Source organism: Macaca thibetana, chromosome 16 (genome assembly GCF_024542745.1).
Source record: "Macaca thibetana thibetana isolate TM-01 chromosome 16, ASM2454274v1, whole genome shotgun sequence".
In the NCBI taxonomy this organism is placed as follows: domain Eukaryota; kingdom Metazoa; phylum Chordata; class Mammalia; order Primates; family Cercopithecidae; genus Macaca; species Macaca thibetana.
Window position 1 is genome coordinate 39,926,245 of NC_065593.1, and position 25,590 is coordinate 39,951,834.

The 25,590-nt window shown below is 36.5% G+C and overlaps 1 protein-coding gene across 7 annotated transcripts in view; it reads right to left on the reverse strand.

Moving 5' to 3' along the window:
* The window catches only part of STXBP4 (syntaxin binding protein 4), a 206,661-nt gene that overhangs the window by 13,419 nt on the left and 167,652 nt on the right, over positions 1–25,590 (reverse strand). For 3 of the 7 annotated variants that reach the window (XM_050764696.1, XM_050764693.1, XM_050764697.1), the window contains one exon: positions 18,593–18,650. In XM_050764696.1, coding sequence (XP_050620653.1) covers positions 18,593–18,650 — 58 coding nt within the window. Of the gene's footprint in view, positions 1–16,874; positions 17,952–18,592; positions 18,651–25,590 lie in introns of those variants that run through there. The other 4 variants (XM_050764694.1, XR_007720369.1, XR_007720370.1 and 1 more) reach the window with 4 other exon arrangements.

Below are 25,590 nucleotides of genomic sequence, written 5' to 3' on the forward strand. Positions count from 1 at the left end.
TCCATGCAAGTATTGATCCTGGTGACATGGCTTCTACCCCAGTAAAGTCCCTGTGAGAGGAAGCAGTTAGAACTAGATCCAATAGTTTTAATAAGTTTTAGACACATTTTAAGTTTCAACGAAAACCATTTCTTTCTTTTTTCTTTGGTTAAAAAGGAATGCAGGTGAATGCAGCATCTCTAACTCCTTTCCTTTCAGTATCTGACATTCAGTCAGTCAGCAAGTCCAATGACTGCCTTCCTGTAACATCTCTGGGATCTGTTTCTTGCTCTCCTTTTTCAATGAAATAGTCTGGGTCACTGAAATGGTTTGCCTCCCTGACTCTGCTCTAGTTCTAACTCATTCTCTACTCCAGCCAAATAACTTTCTAAATGACAAATCATACACTGTTACTCACTTGGTAAACATTCAATGAAATACTTTGTTTTTTTAGCTTCCTCAACAATACCTTTTTTTTTTTTTTTTTTTTTTTTTTTGAGACAGAGTCCTGCTCTGTCACCTAGGCTGGAGTGGAGCCACACAATCTCAGCTCACTGTAACCTCTGTCCCCTGGGATTCAAGGAATTCTCATACCTCAGCCTCCCAAGTAGCCAGGACTAAAGGTGCATGCCACCACACCTGGCTAATTTTTGTATTATTGGTAGAGACAGGGTTTCACCATATTGGCCAGGCTGGTCTGGAACTCTTGGGCTTAAGTGATCCACCCACCTTGGCCTCCCAAAGTGTTGGGATTACAGGCGTGAGCCACTGCACCCCACTAACAATATCTTCTTCTTTCCCATAATCCTTTCCCATGAGAAATTAACTTTATTAATTCTAAAAAACCAAATATCCCTTAAGAATCCGCCAATCTGTGCCCATGGTCTTATCTCTTATTACATTAACTTATAAATGCTTGTTTATTTTTAGGCCTTCCTACTACATATAAAGCTCCTTAATGGCAGGAGCTATGTTTCTTATCTCTGAATTTGTGGGGCCTAACATGATCTCAGAACAAATGACCAGCATCCTGAAAAGTGTTTCAGGGAAATAACACAAGCAGAGATGAGAAAGGAAGTACAAAAGATATTGCATATGTCTAGGAAGTGGTGACACATCACAAAATCGTGCTCTTAACCTGGTGGATGGTATTTCTTACACTTAGTGTCCTACTCCCAGCCTTTGGCTGGATGACTTTCCTAAATCCATCACCATCTTCCCAACTCCGAGTGCACAAATTAGGACGAGGATTTGATTCTTCTCCTTGGACACTGTTTCTAGCCCTGGTTTACCTCACTGCCTTCATCCATCCTAGATCAGTTTCCCTAGCCTTCGTCCTTCCCAAACTCAACCTGAGAAGCAGCACCGTGTCTTAGATCAAGTGCATCTGAAGGCCAGTACTTATAAAGATTACTTAAGATTGTGGATCGGAAAGTGCCTCCTACATTATAAAGTAACATTTTCCAAAGTTATGTTCCCAAGAGTTTTAAATAAATGTTATGTGAAGAATAGCATGGCACAGTGGCTCATGCCTGTAATCCCAGTTACTGACTTGGGAGGCTAATATGGGAGGACGGCTGGAACTCAGAAGTTTGAGGCTGCAGTGAGGTATGATCCACTACATTCCATCCTGGGTGACAAAACAAGACCCTGTCTCAATCAATCAATCAATCAACCAATTAATCAATGTTATGTTAAGAATATAATTCTACAGTCAAATAAGTTTGACATAATGGAATAGGTTTCTTTACTATAGGATTTCCCAGAGACTTTAATATGCTAATGTGCTATATGCTAATGTGCTCTGTGAGTCTCCAAGACTATGTAATATTACTCAAAGTAACATATCTCTGTTAACAAACACAGGGCTTGTGTTCCATAGAACACAATTTGGGAACTATCACAAAAATGCATTCACTTTATTGGCCACTGATTACAATACTGAAAATGTTAGGTAGTACAAATGGTAAGTTCCACTGTTATTATTGGTTTGGTTTGTTTCCAATCCTATACTACACATTTTGTTCATGTCCCCACTACACAAATTGTTCAGTTCCTCTGTTTAAATATTAAAAATGTATCTTTTCATGGAAGAAGATTACTAGCAGTTTTATGATGGCATAAAAAGGGTTTCAGTTCTTTAAGAATCAAGGTGAAAGTGACAAGGCCCAGGCATCTTCATCGTTTCAAAAACTCAGAGTGTGGTTTAGTGTACAAGGAATCATTATTCTCTTGACAATAATCCACATTACTAATATCCCTTTAAAATGGTTTAATGGAATTTCTTATTATGGAGGCCAAATTTACTAAAGCATTTGATTCGGCACAGGTTAACTTCATTTCAAGGCCTTTATAAAGCTGGAAAGCTGCCTAACTTGAAAGTGGTTTAAAGAAATACTAATGAGTGTAACATGAGAGGGCTGGAATGCCACTGCAAGGTGAAATGAGGACACATCGCCTTGTTCAAAGTACATGTTTAAAACTAAAAGGGAAAAGCTTGATGAGACAGCTTTGCTTATTTTAAAATATTGGTATATATTTTAATACTTTGTTTATCAGCACATATTACTCCAAAGAAGAGACGATAATTTAAATCACTTAAATTTCTTCCTCTCCTTTGAAGTTCCATAATTGGAGGAGATGGGAAGGAAGAAAAACAGGAGCAATTACCCGAGGGTAAGTTCAGGTAGTATGCTTTGCTATTTGACTTTTTATAAATAACATTCTCATGCCTGAAATGTTACAACTGTCCATATATGAACATTCCATTAAATTGCTAATTTAAAATAATCAAAAGGAAAATGTCTAAGAAAAAAAACGTAGTTACAGACTCAGAATGGTGAATATCAGAAAGTTCTACCAGATGGTCATCCTTGCCAGTAACCTTCATTAAGCACTTTTTAATCAACAAATGAACATCTGCTCTTACTCCAAATACAAAAGTAATATAAAATTTGATTAACTTTATAACTTGATTAATCTTGTATTTGCAGTATTTTTTGTATATGTGTAAAAACACACATGCACACACCTAAGCATCAAATATGCAATTACAACAGCTACTCACTAGAAGAAATAAAACCAAAGCAACAGAGAGATGTATTCTGTGCTTCAAGCACACGTTTCAGACCCGGGTCTTTGTTAAAAATGTCCAGAACCAGTGGGACACAGTGCTTCTGAAGCTCAGGTAATGCATGGGAAGTGCCTGGCAGACAGGAGACATTCAATAAATAATTATAGCTAGTTTTATTATTAATTAGGGATTTCTGATTATTGTAAGAAAAACTTGGAATTCTTCCTATGATGCTGGAAGGGGGCCATTTGTGTGTATACCATTCAATTTTCTGTCCTAGTGAGCACTGTGGCTAAAGAGCTTTGACATAATCGGTATGATGAGATAATCCCAGATTTACTGGCTTGGAGAACATTCTAGTATTAAAAACATTTCCTCTGTGATTTGTGTGCTTGGTAATTCAGCTGATAAGAGAGAGAATAAATCAGCCCTGTTGACTCTGTTTAATTAATAAAGACCCCATGGTTCATAAAGGGAGATGTTGCTACTTAGTATAAAAAATTTAGAGGTTTGGAAAATAAATGAAGCTTACTATGGAACGTGAAAATTTTCCATTTGAACATACAGTACCTCTGGCAAATTCTCCTAAAGAGACAGTGCATCTGACCTGATTTGGAGAGCAGTCAACAGCACTTCAGATATATTTGAAAATCTCAAAAGCATAATACTATTTGCCTCTGAATGGTTGCCAAATCCATTGTTGGAAAACAATAATATTCGATTTGGGAAGATAACAGTATTGTGTGTTTTAAAAAATAATATTAGTAAACAGAAAGACACATTTTAGAGCTTATTAAAAAAACTAAGAGGACATGCTTTATTTTATTGGCATAGAAATGTAAGTGAATTATTTAAATCCCATTATAATTACCCTCCTTATGTTTCTTACCTCCTAGTTAAAGGAGCAAAATGTTTTCTTTCAAAATAAAAATTAGGACAACCTGTTAAACAGAAAGGGTTTAAAGACAAAAAGGACACTTGTTCTGTAGAAATTCATTCTTACAAGCGTCTGTGATGATGAAAGACATTCTTTTGTTAATCTTCCATCATAGATGGCACTATTTATACATCATTGTGAATTTGCATATACTATTTTATCATGTTTAAGATAAAGCTGTGGAATAAAGAGCCAAAAGTAATTAACTTCCAGTGTCATTTTTGGGGGGAGAGGTGATAATTGTATGTATATAGTATTTATATAAACCAGAAAACAAAGACAAATAAGTAACTATATGTTAATATAATTTGTTTCAGGCACCAGTAACTTTGAATCGCTGGAAAATTTTACAACTGGGCATAAACTGCAAGTAGTAACGACATTAAAAGATTTATACTTAAAAACTAATCCCAATTGAAAACAAATGAGAAGGTAGGAACACAAGCTGAGCCTTGTCAATAAGATTATTAAAAAGCAACCAAACCATGATAAAGCAGCCTATAATCTTATATAAATACTGGTTATGAGAATAATTACAAATTAGTAATGGGAAGTATTTATTCTAAAATACGTTTAAGAGAAAATTGCAGGCATTTTGTTCCCACTGGTATATAAGGAGTATCCTCTTACATAATTTTGGAAATATGCCACTAAAATCAAAATAAATATTTCTCATTAGTGAACTTTGTAAATATCACAGAACACTCTGAGCATTTTTTAATTAGGCATTTGGAAATCCAGTGAGGCTCTGATCAAATATTAGCAGGATCTCATCCAAATCTTTACAGTCGAGAGGACAAATTTTATTTTTATTATATATTTATGGTAATTTCTATTAAAAATCATTTATCTTTTAAAATCTTAAATTCCAATTAATTAAAAAAATATTTAGGTCTGAGATATCAAATTATATTATAAGAATCTAAAGCTATTGTAATATATTACTTATGTATAACATTGGAAAAAATTGTTGTCACTAGACTTGTAAAAGATAAACACTGAAAAGAAAATTCCTGAGGAAAAAGTATGGAAAATATTAATTACATTTTTTCAAAGAATATCCATAGGCTGGATTTCTGTATAGAGCTAAAACATACCAGGTACAAAGCCAATATAATTAATTTTTCAAAGAAGGAAACAACTCTGTAGTGACAGAGTACAGCCCCTAACTCTTAGAAATTGATGCTGTTTTTGATCATAATGGACAAACAAAATAGAAAAAAACAAAGAACATGTCCTACTGACACTGATACCTATACACTGAATTATTAGATACTAACAAACAATTATATAGGATTGTATAGTTGGTAAATTTGTACTTTCTCATATACCTGTTGACAGTATTCACCAAAAATTTATGTTCTCCATTCCATGCCATAGAGTTGCTGCCAGGTGGCAGCTGCCTAGGCAGAGACCACATTTCCCAGCTCTCCTCACATCTTTATGTGAGCATGTGATTAGTTTCTGTCAATAGAAGGTAACAGAATTGTTTATCTTTTGTGGGTCGGGGTTTTTAAGAAGCTGGAATGCCTTCTCTACTCTCACTCTTCATCCTACTAACCGAATGTAGAGGACTCTGAGGCCATCGGGGAGGGCAGAGACATGAAATGGGAGGAGCCTGGGTCTCAACATCACCACCTGAAGAAAAGCTACACCCATCAACCAGGAATCCCTGCATTGATTTGTGAGTATTAAGCCACTGAAAGCAGATGATTTGTTATTGCAGTTAGCATCACTCTAGATCACTGTCAAGCAAGACGAGAATATTTCAAGAGGAAGCTATGACTATTACTTTCTCAACAAATATATGTACAACTTCTATAAACTAAAAGCCTATCTTTCTAAAATACAGAAAATAAGTAATAACTATATATTTTCATGCTACTTTAAATATCAATAATCAAGACTGTCAGAATATAGATTAATGAATACTAAATTTAATTGGAAACAAGTTCATAAGACCACTGTCAACATTTCCATATTAAATTCCCACTGTGAGAAGTGCACAAAATGTAGAAGCTACTTTAATTTTTAGTGTTCTTATTAAAATAGAATTATATTACAAGCCATACAGGCGTTCACTTAATTTAATCAACAAAGGAAGTTTAATAAACATCTGACTAAACATTTTTCTTAATTAACAAATTTAAAACCTTAAGAAAACTAAAATTTAAAACATATTTCAACTAATTTATATTGATTATAATATTATGTTTATCTATCAAAGTTAAAATGATTACACCTCAAATTTTAAATATAAGCAAATATATTATACTACAGAATGATTTCTAAAAATCACAGAGTTGGAAGGTACTTTGAGAGGCTTCTTATGAGACCATCTCTAATGTCTTGAGGTATTTTGTCAGTATTACTGACTCCATCATGTATAAATGCTAAAGCTGCTTGAGAGTGAGTGTTACAAAGAAAAGCCTTCCATTATGATGAAAACTATAGGATAAAAATATGCCATCAACCTCTATAGTTTTCTCATGAACTTTTAAATCCTGATATTGGGAGTTATACCTGATGTAAATGACGAGTTGATGGGTGCTGACGAGTTGATGGGTGCAGCACACCAACATGGCACAAGTATACATATGTAACAAACCTGCACGTTATGCACATGTACCCTAGAACTTAAAGTATAATAATAATAAAAAAGAATACTGATTGTTTCTAATAGTGCCACCTTAGACTTGTGACTAAATGGAATTAACTGTCTTTTAGGACCTTAGCATATATTAAAGGCAAGAAAGAATTACATTCTTATTTTCTATATGAGGAATCTGATACTAAGAAAGGTGAAACAACTTATTCCAGGTCATAAAACTAGTGCATGTTAGAGCTGGGATCTAGATCCAAATCTGACTTCTGAGAATTTAACCATTATATTAATCTCCTCGCTGAGGTTCTGTTTTCTGGGTTGGTGTCAGTAACAATATATAGGGAGGCTCTGGAATGGATTAAGTGACCATCTGAAAGGGGTTCTTCAGCTTTACAAGGTAAAATTAATTAAAGATGTATTGACTAGTTCATTGATTATAAATGAAATGTCTAAAGGTATTTTTTACACACACACACACACATATATATTTTAAAGTACTTGCCATATGATATGGTTTGGCTCTGTGTACCCACCCAAATCTCATCTTGAATTGTGATCTCCATGTGTCAAGGGAGGGACCTGTAATCCCCATGTATTAAGGGAGGGAGGTGATTGGATGATGGGGACAGTTTCTTTCACACTGTTCTCGTGATACTGAGTTCTTACAAGATCAGATGGTTTAATAAGCGTCTGGCATTTCCTCTGGTTGCACTTCTCACTCCTGCTGCCTTGTGAAGAAGATGCCTGCTTCCCCTTCTGCCATGACTGTAAGTTTCAGGAGGCCTCCCCAGCCATGTGGAACTGTGAGTCAATTAAAGCTCCTTTGTTTATAAATTACCCAGTCTCAGGTGATATCTTTATAGCAGTGTGAAAACAAACTAATATACCATGAAATGCATAAGAATTGTTACCTGAATGACCATGAATTAAAAGTACTTGTAAGAAGCCTGAGTCAGAGGCTTTGTGCCAGCAGTCATATTTTTTACGTCGTGTAGCAACAAATTCTTCATATATCTATTTTTGTCTAATAGGTTGTTAGTTTCTGGAGGGTAGGGAAGGGTCCTACTCATCTTTATAGCCCCAGTGTCAGGCTCACAGAAAGGGAGGTCCATAAATGTTTGGTGCATGGATACATTCCACGGATGTACTACTATTGTTATATCACTGGGTAAAAATACTCAAAAGTGGTAGACAAGCTTACTTATAATGGGGGATCAGATAAAGCAATCTTCAGATGTGGTAGTTCAGTGTACCGTCCTAAATTATTAAGAAATATGCATAAGTAAATTGATCATTATTAAAATAAGATTTAAATAGCTCCAAAGTCACATCAATATTCTCATACCCAAGTAACTTCCAAAGGTCTACTCATACATTTGGTTGTAAGTAACAGTTGAATCACTGTGATAATTCAAACCATTTTGATTAGTTTATTTTCTATATAGCTGGAGTTATATGTCAATCTACTCAAATCCCAGGTTCTGTTAAAATTATTTACATCAAACAAATACTATTTTTAGCTAAGCAAACCTTGTTTTAACTATTAGAGATAACACTTTACTAAAGACAAATAAATATGATGGTAAGTGGCCTGGCTAACAGCTCACCCTTCCCTTCGGTCCCTAAACTGTAGAGGTGATTTTACCAGACTGGAATTTTTAGTCTTTGAAATCATGAGAATGCAGCCAAAGCCATGTTTCTAGGCACCAGATACCCAATAGAAGGATGGAGATTTTCATAGAGGTACCTGCTTAATACCAACGCTAAGTAACAAAGTGCAGGTGTGATCAAAGAAGACCTCTGGCCCTCTTAATATTGAGATCATTCATTTGATAGAGATGTTCAGGTATGTGGCAGCTGGGTAAGACTTTACATCAGGTAAGCATTTTGTACTTTACAACATTCTTTGATACCAATTTTCCAATTTGCTTTTCATATAAATCTCACAGACCTTATTTTTCTCTTCAGTTTTTACAATTGATGAAACTGAGGCTCAGAGTATCAAAGCCCTGTCCGAGGTCACACAGTATTGTGACCACTACCCTCCCCGCTCTACTTCTAACTCCCTGTAATCATTTTCTACTGCAGTAACCAATTTCCACAAATTTAATGGCCTAAAACGACATAAATTTACTATCTTCTAGCTGTGTAATTCAGAAGTCCCACACAGGTCTTATTGTTCTGGAGGCTCTAGGGGAGAATTTGTTTCTTTGCTGTTCCAGGCCACTCACATTCCTTGGCTTATGGCTCCCAACTTCAAAGCCAGCAACATAATATATCCTGAATTCTGCTTCCGCTGTCATATCTCTTTCTGACTCTTTTCTTCTGCCTCCCTCTTCCACTGTTAAGGAGTCATGTGATTGGACCCATCTGGATAATCCAGAATTAGCTCCCTGTTTTAAGGTTAGTTGATTAGCAACCTTAATTCTACCTGCAACTTGAATGCTCCTTTACCATGTGACCTAGTATATTCACACTTACGGGTGCTGGGGAATAGGATGTGAACACTTTTGAGGGCCATTATTCTGCCTACCCTATTCTTCCCTTAAGCTGCTTCTTCCCCTAAGACTAGGGTCTAATGGAAAATGCACTGATTGGGATCAACTTTTGCAATTTGCCTAAAACTTGCTAAACGTTTAGCATGAAAAGTTTTTTATATATATATATGTATGACACTATAATGAATATAATCTACTGAATGAAGAAAAAAGTTGCTAGGGACCTTATGAAAAGTAATTTTCGGGAGAAGCAACTATATGGACTGAACTACGTCCCTCCTAAATTCATATGTTGAATCTCCAATCCCCAGCGTGGCTGTATTTGGAGACCGGATCTCTGTGGAGATAATTAGGGTTAGATGAGGTTGTAGGGTTGGCAGGACACTGGTCTGATGGAACTGGTGTCCTTGTAAGAAGAGACACCAGAAATATCTCTCTCTGTGTGTACAAAGAGAAGAGGCCAGGTGAGGACACAGCCAGAGGTAGGCATCTAGAAGCCAGGAAGTGAATCTCACCAGAAACTAACCCTGATGGCACCTTGATCTTGGGACTTCTGCGAGAAAATAAATTTCTGTTGTTTAAGCCATGTCTGTGGTGGTTTGTTATGGCAGCACTAGCAGACTAATACAGCAACCAAATTTGGAAGGGAAAGAGTTTGACAAAAAGTATTTGTTAGTAAATTGAAATAAAGGGTTCTGGCAGCAAGGAAAATTACACACCTTCCAAATAAAAGAATTAACCCTCAGAAAGGTTACGAGCTTCCAAAGTACTTTATGAAACCCCAAATAATTTATTTTAATATCTCAATGAAATGTGAAAAAACATGCTTCATGCCTATGTTATACCTGTCATTGGTTAAAGGAGGGGGAAAAAGGGCTTTGATGCTGAATATTTAGGTCTAGATGTTCCTTTTATTTTAGTGGGCTTTGCCATTCTGAATAACCCAAGCCAGCTGCCTGGTCTTTCATTTCATGACGATTTCTCACACAGTACTTCATATTCCTACATATCTTTGTAGGTATTTACAGAAATTCCCAAGTAAGCTGTCTCAGGTTCATGATCACTGCAATGTCTCTGCTTCTGTCACAAGGCTTTTGACTGGCCAGAGAGTGGCACAGGTGTAGGTTTTGGCTACTGGTTTCCATCTGCAGTTGTGCAAATATTGTCATTTTAAACTCCTCCATTGGCAAGTAGCAATAGTATAAAATAAGGAAGAGGACAGGGAACTAACAGCTGATAAGCACCCATTATGTGCAAGGTATTTTGCTAGGTGCTTTTTACCCCACATTTCACTCAATTCTCAAAACAATCTGGGGAGACAGATAGAAATTATTATCTTTGTTTTTGTATGAGAATAGAGGGTAGAGAGTATTGAAATAACACCACCAAGGTCACACTCAAAAGTGGTTGCATAAACATTAGAAGTTAGCTCTGTCTGATTACTAAAGTGCTGATTTTTTCCCCCATCAATTGCTTCCGCAGACTGCCAACAACAGTATTCATTCGATAAATATTTATCATCCCTACAGATACCAGGCCCTGTGCTAGGTAATGAATATTCTCAACCAGTTGTCACATGGATGGTTACAGCTTTAAAGTGCAGTCTAGTAATTTCAACACCTTACAACTCATTCATAGCTAAGAAGTGTTTGGTGGCAAAATATTTAAAAAGGTCCATATTTCATCTTTTAAGTCCTTTGTTGGTTTCTTCATTGTAGCCTCATTAAGAATAAAATGCCCAGAATTCTTGCACATGTAAAAGAGAGTGAGGAGCTTACACATATTCTCCTTATCTAGTCTGAAGTCAATTGCATAGAAATTGCCCTGACACCTCATGCAGTGAGCCTTAGATCTTACTAATTTGTCAGTAGACATTTCCTCATTCACAGAATGAATCAAAGCCCCCAAATTAATGAGATCTTCAGAAGAAGGGTGTTAGGCAGTGTCCACTAAAAGCAAAAATAAGCCAGGTGCTTGCTCATGCCTGTAATCCCAGCACTTTGGGAGGCTGAGGTGGGTGGATCACCTGAGGTCAGGAGTTCAAGACCAGCCTGGCCAACATGGTGAAACCCTGTCTCTATTAAAAATATAAAAATTAGCCAGGTGTGACGGTGGGTGCCTGTAATCCCAGCTACTTGGGAAGCTGAGGTAGGAGAATCACCTGAGCCCAGGAGGCGGAGGTTGCCGCTGAGCCATTGCACTCCAGGCTGGGTGATAGAGCAGGACTTCATCTCAAAAAAAAAAAAAAAAAAAAAAAAAAAAAAAAAAAAAAAAAGCTAAAATAATTGTAAAGCATTTAGAAAAAGCTAACAGTAGTACTTTTAAAATTTCTAATTCAGAAACCATTCCTTCCTCTTCATCCTCTCCTTTCTAACCTCCCTAATTTCTAATTGCATTAGATTTACCAAAGCTAGGCTCTACTTTGCAAATAAAGTTAGGGCCTAAGAAATGATAATCTAAAATTCTTCTCTTTTGTGTTTTCCTTTGTTTATAAATGAGATGACACAATGTAACTGAAGCTTTTAACTAATACAATAGGCAGACAATACAATTTATTCACTTATAGATTATGAGCCATTCTTCCCTACTTGCAAACAAACTAACTGGCTATCTTAACCCAGGTACAGACATCATTTTAGGGCATTAATGAATTTTGACTGGAGAGAAATGAGAGAAACCATGTGTACTGGAATTTAGTTATGCTGTAGAGTCATAAAAACAAAGCTCTCACATACTGAACATCTCGTAAGAAATTTGGGGTAGGGGTGTTCTCATTGTTTATTTTGTTATTCCAACCTAATAGTTGCATCATTACTGTTCATCATGGCAGAGTTCCTGTCATGTGCTAGCAATACACTCTAGAAGAAAAGATTGCAAAGATGTGGCATGTGTCCTCCACACCACCTCTCCCTCTAAACCCATGGCAGACATCTAAAGCTGATCAAGGCATACATCACTGAAGCTGAATATGTCCTCAGAATTCTTCTCAAAATAATACTTGAGACAGCTATTATCGACAGAGATGGCATGAGTTAAAATCTATTTCCCTTCCCTGTTCTAGACAGAAACTTTTGTTTTATTCAAACACATAGACTTTCTAGGTTCTATTGATACACATTTGTAATGTTCTAGGTATAATACTGCCTAGGTGATAAAGAATGGAATTTATAATATGAGGAACAATATCTCAGATTTTAGGATCTGATATAAAGGCATATCAACCCAAATGAATGCATGGAGAATTACAAGCCAAATTTAAGTAACTTAAAAGCAAATGATTATATGTATTTGAAAAATCACCAACAGTATAATTCAGGGGTCCCCAACCCCTGGGCCATGGATAATTCAGGGGTCCCTAACCCCCGGGCCATGGACTCGTAGTGTTCCATGGCCTGTTAGGAGCTCAGCTGCACAGCAGGAGGTGAGCTGTGGGCAAGCAAGTACTACTGCCTGAGCTCTGCCTCTTGTCAGATCAGTGGTGGCATTAGGAGCGCAAACCCCATTGTGAACTGCACATGCAAGGGATCGAGGTTGCGTGCTCCTTATGAGAATCTAATGCCTGATGATTGAGGTGGAACAGTTTCACCCCAAAACCATCCCCCTGCCCCCGGTCCATGAAAAAAAATTATCTTCTACAAAATGGATTCCTCGTGCCAAAAAGGTTGGGAACTGCTGGTATAATTGAATATTCAAAGCAAGTACTGGACATAGACAATTTTGTATTATTTATATAAGTCATATGAAACATATATTTTACATATACTGTGAAGCGGCATCTACTAGGCATCCTCTAAGATGGTTCCCAGTGATCCCTACCTTCTGGTATTCATACTCTTGGGTAGGAGCCTCTTACACTGAACCAGGGTTGGTCATATAGCAGGAGTGATGGTAGATCAGTCACTCTGACATTGGTTATAAAAGACACCGTAGCTTTTGTCTTTCTCTCTCTCTGTCCTTTTTGTCCCTTACTTCGGGGAAGACAGCTGCCATACTGTGAGTAGCCCTACGTCTTCATGATATGGTGAGGAAGTGAAGCCTCCTGCCAATAACCTCATGAGTGAGCCTGGAACAAATACTCTAGCCAGCTCACTAAGCCACTCTTGAAGTCCCAGCCCTAACACAGTGACTACAACTTCATGAGAGACCCAGAGAGAAAGTGAGAGAGTCAGAATAATCCAGTGAAGCCACTCCTGGATTCAAGATGCTCTAAACTTGAGTAAGAAAATGCATATTGGTTTAAGCTAAAATATTGGAGAAATTTATTATGCAGATATAGAGTTAATACAAGTACGAAAATAAATCACAGTGAATCTGAATCAACAGAAAGATAATAGAATACAAAAAAAGCAATTAGCAGCTATGTCTAATTTGTCATAAATTCAGTTTTTTTTGCAAACTTAATAACTCTCCTAATAATTTTGTTACATTATATAACACGTATAAAGCATGTGAACTTTTAAGTGGAATCATACCAAAGACTACTATAAATCTGTAACAGTATACAACTTCAAAGGGAAAAAGATAAGAAGTTGGGTAGAAAAATGGATCAAGTTAATCAGAAAATTTCATTATAGCATTCTCAAGATCATGGATATTTTGTTATTAAATTTAAGAATGTTGCAACTCTCTCTCTAAGGAGAACATAAGAAAAAAATTCCTAGAATGCACAAATACGTTTTAAAACTATATAAATAATGTATTTTCTTTTTCACATATATATGAGGCAAGTGAGCAAGCTCTGCCCACCTGCATATATGCATATACATATTGGTACACACACACACACACACACACACACAGAAACATACACACACACACAGACATATATGTTTATTAATTCTATGAAACACTGGCTGTAGCAATGCCAACACTGATTAAATTTGTTCATCCTAGGTAAAATGCTTTCTTCTCTTGCATCAGAATTTAAGTAGATGACAAAGTGTTAATATATGTGTGATGGACATGTGGATGGGCAGGAATATTCAATGAGGATTATGTTCATCTGGACATTCTTAGGACACCACTGACAGTTATTCCCTTGCCAGAGGCTTGGCTTCCATCAGATGTTACAATTCAATTTCAGGGAAGGCAGTGACAGATGCCAATTTCAGGGAAGAGATTATGTGTATATAGACCATCATTCCTTCTGGTGTTCTGGGAGGGTGATTTCAGTCACTATTCTTAAGTAGAGGTGAGAGAGCAATGATCTGAGTCCATTACTTATTTCTTGCCTTCAAAGTATCATCTATATGGTAAATGAATCACTCTTACCTCAAAAGTTAATGCAGGCTATACAGACTGAACATTTTTGTTAGGGTAGTAAGAGAATCAAGATTGAAACAAAACAAAAATGACAAACCAAAACTAAATAGTTCCAAAAAAAAGACATATAGTAGATGTCTGCTTATGCAAACTTTACTTATCTGGCAACATCACCTAGTTGAATGCAGCTAAGAACCATGAAGAAACTCCCACCAAAATGTGAAAGCAAGGGGAGGGAGTGAAGAGGGCTAACCTTTGCTCAAAGTGTCTGTTTTGGACCAGGTGCTATGATAGGCCCTTTACATACACAAACTCCTTCATTCTGGACAGGAACCCTATGAAGGGCTAATATACTTCCCATTTTATAAATGGAGAAATTAAGCCCGGAGAGGTTAAGTAAATGTGCCTGAGGTTTAGCTATTTTATTCAGCTATTTTGTGTAGACACTGTTATTTTAATTAAAGTTTCTCCAAGTCCAAAGCCCATGCTCTTCTTTCCCTGATACCAGATGGCCTTCCTGTAATCAAATCCACCTGCAACAGAACTTACGTATCACACTTGACTTACATAAGCACTCCTGCAGAACTCCATTCAAAGGCTATTTACAAGCAGTTCAAATCAGCCTCATTATCTGGCATCCGGTCCTCTCCAAATACAAAACTGGGGAAGAAGGTGACTTGTGGAGAGGGGGCAAAAGAGAATGGGCATGGGGAGAGAAACAGGGACACTGAGAGAAACAAGAGATGACAGCTGTGTCTCTACTCTGTCTTATACATCTTAATATCCCCTGTAGAACTCACTGTATTATGTATAATGATGGATGTTCATAAGGATTTTGTTCACTGGCCTCTGTATAAGAAGTCAGGGAAGTGTGTAACATATACTAAAGTAAGACTTTCATCAAGAACAGTTAAACTAAAATAAGTCTTGGTGCTTGAACAGGGTTAAGTTCCAACAACAACAACAAAAAACTAACTTACGCCAAACACCCCATTCCTTCATGAGGCTGAGTAAAAGAAGCAATGGTATATTGTTAGATTTTCTTATTTCCACTCTTTGATTTTTTTAATCTCTGGAAGACAACTTCTTATTCTTACAACCAAGTTTCTATTCTACTATTTTAAAATGAATAAAGTATAGAGCTCTTCCTAAATTGAGATCTGTTTAAAGTGTCTTTCTTGTCACATGTCAACATACTATATTAACATGAGGATATGGAGGTGGTGAGGCATGGTGTGTGTGTGTGTGTGTGTGTGCGTGCGCGTGGGTGACTTTGGAGTCAGACAACCCTGGACCTGAATCTTGGCTCTGCAATTTTACTACTGTCTGACCTTGACAAGTACAGCCTCTTTAACAGTTTCTCCTAATGAAATGGTAAGAAAATGAAACCTACTATGGCCCTTTGGGGAATACATTTATTTTATTGTCTCTTTTTCTGTTTTCCTTATGTGTCAAGACTAAGGTCAAGGCAAAAAAAAATTGATGGACTTCCAAAACACACCCTTTGTGGGTATATTTTCTAAGCAAAGCAATGGGGTTAGGATAAATGTAGCGTCTCTCTGTTCTTTCCACAGACACTGAGTTGGTTCCCAGGGCAGCCAAAGGGCTTATTGACTCCCTTTTTTTTTTTTTTTTTTTTTGAGACGGAGTCTCGCTCTGTCACCCAGGCTGGAGTGCAGTGGCCGGATCTCAGCTCACTGCAAGCTCCGCCTCCCGGGTTCACGCCATTCTCCTGCCTCAGCCTCCCGAGTAGCTGGGACTACAGGCGCCTGCCACCTCGCCCGGCTAAGTTTTTGTATTTTTAGTAGAGACGGGGTTTCACTGTGTTAGCCAGGATGGTCTCGATCTCCTGACCTCGTGATCCGCCCGTCTCGGCCTCCCAAAGTGCTGGGATTACAGGCTTGAGCCACCGCGCCCGGCCTTGACTCCCTTTTGTCTCCTCTTCTGGGACTCTCTTCTCCCGCAGAGTGGGAGTCCAGCCCAGGGCTATTGTTCTAGGCTGCAAAGAACAGTGGCTTAAGCTAGCTGGGTCACAGGTAAGGAGACAAATCAACTTTCTGGCTGACCATCTCTTGTTCCCGCTTCGTTCTCTGTTTTGGGTAACTGTGCCCCTAGTATTCTTTTCTCTTAAGGCACTAGTTAGATGCTGACATTCAGCTCTGGGTTAGGATATACTGACAGCCAGGTAAGTTTGGGTAAAGGAGTTCCCCACAGGGTCCAGACTCATTTACTGACATTTTTCAAAGGTCCCTGAATGCAGAACCCCAGTTAATAATGCATGCTAATTTTCTTTCTTTTAATCATGCATTTCTTTTGGGGACCTTCTAGGAGAAAGGCATGACTCAGGGCAAGATGCGGTGCACCAACATCATAATGCCATTCCAATAAGAGCCCAGGAACATCTACTTTCCACATTGTTAAGAGCATTAAATGATATAATGCATAGAGAAATATACCTAGCATATTCCTGACTATTAAGCACAAGCTAGTGCTCAGTAAACGCTCAGGCCCTCATCTTTTCCTTTATAAATTTATAAAGTTAATATCAAAAAGAGAGAAAGAAAGAAATTAAACACAGATATGAATGTACTTTTTCATTTTCCTGCCATTCCTACAGTACAGTGATTCAAAGCTTCCAGAAACTAAACATGATTAATCCTGCATACTAGAGAGCCCCTTCCAGAAGCGGTCTGATTCTGGAAGTAAAGAGTGTGGCACTAAATGTAATCTGCACATGGAATTCCTGGGTCCTCTATGCCAAAAGTTCCTTTTCTTTCACATGTTATAAACAACACCTTTGCTTGATTAATCACTTCATGCTAGAGATTGCAAGAAAAAAATTCAGCATGAAAACACTAGAGAAAAAACTAGAGAAAACAGGTTTATCTCTAGCTTTTCCTTAAATTTTTTCAAATACAAAGCTTTTGAATCCTCAGTGTTTTTAATGGTCATATGATTGTTCAGGTTTTTTTTTTTCCCCTCCACGATGGTTTCTCCATATTGTAAATTCATGACGGCCATTTATTGAGCATCTACTGTGTTCCAAGTCCTATGCTAGGTGCTTAACATTGAACAACTTTATAAAGTAGGTAATATTCCCCTCAGTATATGATGTGAAAGCTGAGGTTAAGAGAGATGTAGGAAATGTGTAAAGTTGCAGGGCGTGAGAATCCAAAATCTGGATATTGCTTTGTAAAATATTTGCATGTTTGAAAGGGGATAGCAAAGACATGTCTCCCTTTTCCTCCCAAAATGCATACCAAGTATACTTTGCTAAAAGGATACACAAAGGAGTTCTCTGAGATCTTAGGAGTCTGCTGGGATTTCCCTTTGTGCTCTCAAAATGTCAATTCTGACATAAAAGGAATTTTCAGGAAATGGTAGAAGGATATCACAGTGCTCTGTCCAGGGCAAAACTAACCAGTTCAGCGCTAGGGAATGTATTCCCGTTCAGGCTTTCAGGGCTGGGTCTTTATCAGTGACAGTCTAGTGTAGTAGCAGAATCTTGGGGTCAGAAGACTTTGATTCTAGTTCTGACTTGCTAGTTAAGTAGTGATAGATTTTTTGGTAACTACTCAAGGCTCTTATTTTCTTCACCTATAAAACAGAAAAAATGACAAGGTACACATACCTCAAGGGGTTGCTCTGAGAATCCACTGAGGTAAGGTTTGTTCATATACTGTCCTATTTATCTCAAGTTATTTACTGTCTGTTTTTCCTATTGTGTAAATTCTATGCTATCAAGAAACCAGTCTATATATTTCACCACTCTATCTCCAGGGTGTGGTACACTGCCTGGCAAACAGCAAATGCTCAAAAAACAGTTGCAGAATGAACTGTGTGCATGTTAAAGCATTAAAAAATGTTGATTATTAGTATTATTGTTAATAACTTTTAAAGATATACAAAATGCATTTTTTGTTAGGTATTAACTTTTCATAAACATTAATACTATTAGCCAGCAAGTGAATTTAGGCAGCCAGCATTTAAGTTCAAATGATGATCCTGTTCCAATTTTTTGATGTTTCCCTAGAAATTATTACTAGGATTTTTCTCCCAAATGATATCTGATATTAGCATTTAAATCACATGAAATGAAAATGGTGAGGCTTCATTTCTTGTTACTAATTTTTGTAACCTCCAAGAAGGTTTCTTAGTTTTGCTGATTATTCTGCAACTTCCAGGTTCTCTCCAGATGTGAAGAAAATTGCTTACTTGGTTGAGATGCTTGTACTTACTTGATGAAGTACTTGATTCCATCTGCTGTGTAAGCTTCCTCCCACCCATAAGGTAAACCTAGAGTGAAAGGAAACCAAAAATATATTTAATAAGATGATAAAGATAACTTTATTTCCTGGACACAAACCTCCCTCATCTTTACAATTATTTGAGCACATTTCTTGTACAAAATAATTTTCTAGAAAGGGGGAATTAAGACAATTCAGATGAGCTTTCATACTCAGCATCTTTAGAACACAATAAATAAGTCTTGAGCAGTTAACAATCTGCTTTAGTTGCAATAACTGGATTATGACTTGTCATTTACATGTGGTGAGCATTTTTGTCAGCAGGATTCAAGCAAAAATTTGTGTTGCAGTGGATGGTTTTTGCCTGAAGGCAGAAGGATGGACAAGATGGCCTCTGCTTGTCTATTCTGGCTCAAAGTTTCTTTAATTGGCTCCCTTTACATTCTTTCACTCAGCTCCACAGGGAATCAGACATGAGTGCCAGATCAGCAGGGGTTTGAAAGTAGCTTTTGGACAAGACAAAATTCCTTATTAAGTTTGAAAGTTTAGCAAAGCGATTTACAATAGATTGTGGCATTTTACTTTGTTAATTAAGAATTTTGTGCACTAAACATAAACGGCCAAACAATTTGCTAAACTTAGCTTCCATTTCTGTAATGGGATTGAGAATAGTTAGCTATAAAGAGATGTGGATTGACGTAAGCAAGCAATATTTGGCCATATTTCTGTAAATGAGTACATTTTGGCCCTCATCATACCAAGAGAACAGCCCCAAGTTGAGGCAGCCACATTTTCCTACATTCTGATTTTGGGTGGTACGTTTCCAGAACACAGTGGTTTCCACCCCTCTGTCCCATCCAAGTACTGCTAAGGATTTTAATCCAATTTTTGGATCAGTTCTTTGACACTGGCTTATCACGACTCAGGTAGCCTACCTCTTTGGAAAGTAACTGAGCTTTAACAACAAATCATTGACTTCCTTTCCCCAAGTCTCAGCAAGGGGCAGAGCAAAAGTGCAGGAAAGGTAACTATTTTTGCTTGTTTGTTTTTAGAGACAGGGCTTCTCTTTGTTGCCGAGGCAAGAGTGCAGTAGTGCAATCATAGCTCACTGCAACTCTGAACTCCTGGGCTCAAGTGACTCTCCCTCCTCAGCCTCCCGAGTAGCTGGAACTATAGGTATGTGCCACCGTTCCTAATTTTTATTTTTTTTTTTTTTTTGTAGAGACCAGATCTCCCTATGTTGCCCAAGCTGGACTCAGACTCCTGGCCTGAGGTGATCCTCCCACCTTGGCCTCCCGGCCTGAAGTGATCCTCCCACCTTGGCCTCCCAAAGTGCTAGAATTATTGTTGTGAGCCACCGTGCTTGGCCTAACAGTAACTATTTGAATGAAATGAAACCTTACTCTACTGCCATTTGCTTCTTGCGAATAGTCTTTGAGAAGCAACTCTAAGGATGACGTTTTTGTAATTATAAAAAACAAGAAATACACTTTGCATTGTGTTTATTTCCAGTCTTTTACCACAAGTCATACACACCTTGAGCAAAAATTCTGTAACTATTTCCTTTGTATATTAACGCAGGCCACCTTGGAGTTTCTATTCTCTCTTTATGAATAAATGTTCCTCTTATAAGTAGAAAATAAGCACTTCCTAGAGCTTGGCATAAGCAAATGACTGGCTTCCTGAAAGCCCCTGAGTGACTCCCACTATACGTCTCCTCTAGTGTCCACTGCAAGCACATGCTCAGCCAGATGCGCCATGATAAACTGCTCTGCTGTACCAGTTCAAGTAGATTTATTTTCTGTCTTCATGCTTTCTGCATCTTCTTTTATAGATCACTTCATTCATCACTGACAAGCCCCTCACTTGGAGGAAAGAAACTGATGACTGTACCTAAGAACCTTGCTTTCATGACAAAAATGCTCAGAAATACCAGGATTTCCAATCAATAAGACAAAGGCAGCTAATAGTTAAGTAGGAAGTTATTCTAATGTGACTACAATTTTTGTCTGCTGAATAATTTGATCAGTACAATTGTATCTGTCCTTCTAATTTCTTAAGTTACAGATATGTTCTAATAAATAAAAAATGGACACTTTCAAGACAGTCTCTCTTAATCTACAGGCGCATTTGAAAATCGACATTAACATCAGATTACCACATCCCCTGTGCCATCAGAATAGAATTTCTGCCTTGATTATTTCTTTACAATTATTAAAAAAGAATTATAACTTTATAACAGCCTTATAAAGGTACTAATTCATAGGCATTTAAGTCACAATGGTTATTCAATGACTGCAGCCATAAAGATATCCCTGGATATTAAATAATATGTATAGCTTATTTTAGAAGACGTTCTCTGCTCTGAGAAAATAAGTGTTTCTTTTTGGGAGATTCAATAGTTGCGTATTGTTCGTGCAGATTTCATATAATCTATTATATAAAAGACAGACCTAGAGACTAAAATGATAGTAATTAATCTCTCAGTGATATTTCAGTAATAGAAAACAATCACTGTCTAATTATAAACTAAAAAACACAAATAGCCTACCTTATACAAAAATAGGACTTCTGATTCCCACCAGCTTATTGATGAACTCAGTTTTCCATTAGTAAAGTTTCATTTCTTCATAATAAGTGATTTGGATATAACTAACATTATCTAAATACTTTTCCATAATAATTTTTGTTCCAAACATTAAAATCTTCCCACATTTATCACATCTTTATACTTGGAAATATACAATGCTTCCATTTTTTTTCTTTTCATATTTGCTTTAAAAATGTTACAACAACTATAACCACCTGGAATTGCTTTTGATTAGAAGTATTGTCTATGAACCCTCCCATAACATTCTTTCCATCAGTGATCATCTGTTTTGAATCAATAACTTCATAGTGATGACTCCAAAATCTTCATAAGTATCTTGCCAACGTAAGAGTCTTAAATACATTCAACTTAGAATAGTGGCTGTTACCTAAAACTCGACATATCCAAAACCAAAGTCATTACGTTGCAGACAAAATAGTTTCCTTTCTGATTTCCCAGTCTATTTATGTATCAAATATTTTCTTTGTCATACCTGGACCATATGTATCATTCATTAAATATTTACTGATCCTTCATTATGTGTTCAGCATTTTGCTAGATGCTCAATATAAAATGATAAACAAATAGACATGACCCTGGATCATATGAAGCTTGAAATCGACATAAAGACGTTATTAAAAATAGGAATAAGTTCTATGAAAAAAATATGGAATACGATGAAGGTAAGTCATAGCACAGAAAAAGGCTGAACTCCCTAATGCAGAAAGAATTCCCACAAATCGATAATAAGATCAATAACACACAACAAAATAGGCAAAATGTGAAACATTTAGGGCATGAAACACAAATGAACACATGTGAAAATGTTTAACTTCATGCTTAATTAAAGAAATAAAAAGCTATTATGAAATACCATGTTCATTTATCAGATTAGCAAACATTAAAAAGTAGTTTAATCAGGCACAGCATTGATGATGTGAAGAGATAGTCATTCTCACATTAACAGAAGTATTAAGTATTACACACTTATGAGGAGAAACTTGTAAATACCTATCTAAAATTTTCAATGCTAATAACAATGAGTTGACATTTATTGAGCAGTTAGACTCCAGACACTGTCGTAAGCACCATACATGTACCAATTCACTTAATCCTCACAAATAATCTATGAGAAGTACTGCCATTATCCCTATTTTAGCAATAGAGAACTCAGGCACAGAAAATTTAAATAACTTTCCCAAGGTCACACAGCTAGCAGGGGAAGGAGCCCAGACTCTTCATCACTATGTTGAATGATCTCCATATAGCTTAATCCAGCAATTTTTCTTGTAGAAATTTATCCTATAGATATATTTTATTGACAAGACTGTTCATTGTGAAAACAAAAAATTGGAAATAATCTAAATAACCATCAATGGGAACTGATTAAATAAAGATACTGTAATAACAGAGCCAGATGTATTTGAAAAACATTTGTTAGTGCTATAAAATTGTTGCAAACTCAAATACGTTTAACTTTTAGCATCCAACATGCTGAGCAGAGCAGAAGGAGAGAGGGAGGGAGGGAGGGAGTGTGGAGGTGTTGGGGGGAGATATCTCTAACTCACAATTAATAAGGCTTTGCTAAAGAATATAACATTCATCACATAAATGGAATTTTCACTTGATTTGCAGCCAGAAAATCTGAATCCATATGTAATGTTCTTCAATTGCAAGCTGAATAACCATGGGAAAGTAATAATCTTATGGAATCTGAACTTTCTATATAAATAGATTTGTCATTTATATAGTAGTGATGATAATAGCTACCATTCTAGCTTAGGGGGTTAGCATGATACTCTTATTAGATAACATGTAACTACACAATCATATACAAAAGCAGACAATTGTTATTAATCGTAATGAAATTAACAGCCCTTTCTTCATTGCTTATGGTTCTGGTGATATAGAGTATTTTGGAAGCTTAACATAGGAAAGTGTTTATAGGGGAAACCTCCATTAAGGTGTAAGCACTTTTTTTTTTTTTTTACAATCCTTTCCTCAATCTCTGTTTTACTCGTGATAACATTCAGCAATAGAATAACAGAAACTAGTGGGACACTCTGACCCTGATCCAGTAGTGTGATGGTAAATGTTTTAACAACCAGCTCTTGGGGGTGGGGGCAAGGCTTGATTTGCAACATTTGCTCAGTTTCATAGTGTAAATACTATACCATGCCTATTTTGAGCTACCAATGTGATGTCACTGAATACGGAGATGGGAAGAAATGCATAGTAAAACATCATGATATATAATTCTTAGATACAATAGGTGTAAATAATCTCAAGAACAAAGACAAGAGTAAAATGCAAATAAATAATTAGGAAGTGGTTAGTTTTTAAAAATATTTATTACCATTTCTTTTAATATACTTTTCAGTTTAAATATTTTAATTATTAATAATGACTGTGTTTGACAATTGGCTCACAAAATTCTTGCAAGCCAGTAGAAGCCAGCTCAAACATACTACCGTGGCTACCCACTTCTTAGCTCCCTGGTCCCGTTGCACAGAAAGTTCCAAAAATCAAAGGACAGCAACGCTGTTTTATCCAATAGAAGATTACATGAAATTGATAGCAGCTTCCAAAGGTGTAAAGAATTGTTGCCCTAACAATAAACTATGTTTATCGGATGTTTACATAGTGCTTTCTACTATTTCTGACATTCTTCTAGGTAGTTTATAAATATTATTAATTCATTGTACCATCACAACAATTTGAGATAGATACTGTTATTAACCTCATTTTGCAGAGAGGAAACTGAGGGATAACGAGGTTTAAATAACTTGTCCATTGTCACACTGCTGATAGTGCAGTCATGATTTGAATGTAAGCATTCGGATGCCAGAGCCTACGCTTTTAAGCACTGTGTGTTGCTTCTTTTCCCTAACTCCTGTTTGCACTGCCAACAGTCAAAATTAAAACAATCAAATAATACTTTTGCCTAACTCTTTGAGGAACACAAAAAGTAAACTAGATTCCCAACGTCTTAATTTGTGCATTATTATCCAGAGCAATGCTCTTTTAAAAGGAACTGAAATAATTTCTAGGCTTCAACACAAAGCAGTCTATTTTAGAGACATTACATGTTTACAATTGTACAAGTTAATTTGTAGGTCTGAACTGCAGTGCCAATTTAAAAAGAACTACTAGCTAATTTTCCTATGAAAAAGGAATCTATTATACTGAGAGATGGTTGCCACCTATAAATAACCAAATAATGCAGTATTTCAACTATTAAAATCATTTCAACTATTAAAATCATTCAACCATTAAAATCACTACTAAAATCAAAATAATTGAAAAAAATGTATATATTTTCTGAATTGTGATTTAAACACTCCTTAATATTGGCCTTGCAAAAATGCTGTGTTTTAACAAACATGATTTTGGACCTGTGACTTGATTATTTTACCACCTGGTTATATACATCATTGTTGTCTGAGACAAAAAATAAAAAAGCAAATGACATATATACATATATAATTTCACACATTTTGTGCATCCCAAATTCAAAAGTTAAAATGTTAATGTAATTAGATATGAGCTATTTCTAGTTAGAAGTCACTTACCCGGCAACTGAAAAGCTATAACATATTAAAGGAAGAACAGTGTAAAAAACTTGTAGAGGTTATCTGGTGGTTCACAGTCTGCTTTATCTGTCTGTCGTTATTTTTTTTTGCCAACATATACTACATGAATTACCAGTAAAAGAGAAGGGGAAATGCCAACATTCATTTTCTGCATTTATCTTCCCAATAGATGCAGAATTCAGTGTTTTTTACAGTTGGAGTTCTCTCCCTCTCAGTTAAATTATGGAGTCACTTCTTTGAATTCTGAGGTACAGACATTCAAGGGGCCAGTTTAAATGTTTTCTCTTACATTGCTAACCCTGATCCCATGACCCAGACTGAAGATGAGAATGTGGGATTTCCCCAGCAGTTGTTTCTGGGCATTTATATTATGTAATGCTGGGGGAATGATCTGGGCTAAGGCACTTTGATTTGATTTGCTTAAAAGCAGTAATATACAACGGACTTTATTCTGTGCACTAATGAAACTCAGCATAAAACTTACTGAAGCTTTCCTCACTAGAGTGTGAGATCAGCCTAAAGACACAGCTGAATAATAGGATAAAATGATCTTCTCATACTCTGTCCTGCCAACAACCTTGGTTATGATTAGTCATCTAATAAATTTAATCAATGTAGACAGTAATGATGAATAATACATCTGACTCTCCTCAACCCAACTTCTTATTTTTATAGGGACCCCCCACCCCATACATCAATTTCTCCAGAAATTCTGAAGTTATATATAATTGCTTTGGATGAAATAACAGATCTTCATTTCACAAATCAAATGAAAATTTGATCCCAATTTTGTTTTACAGTAAAGC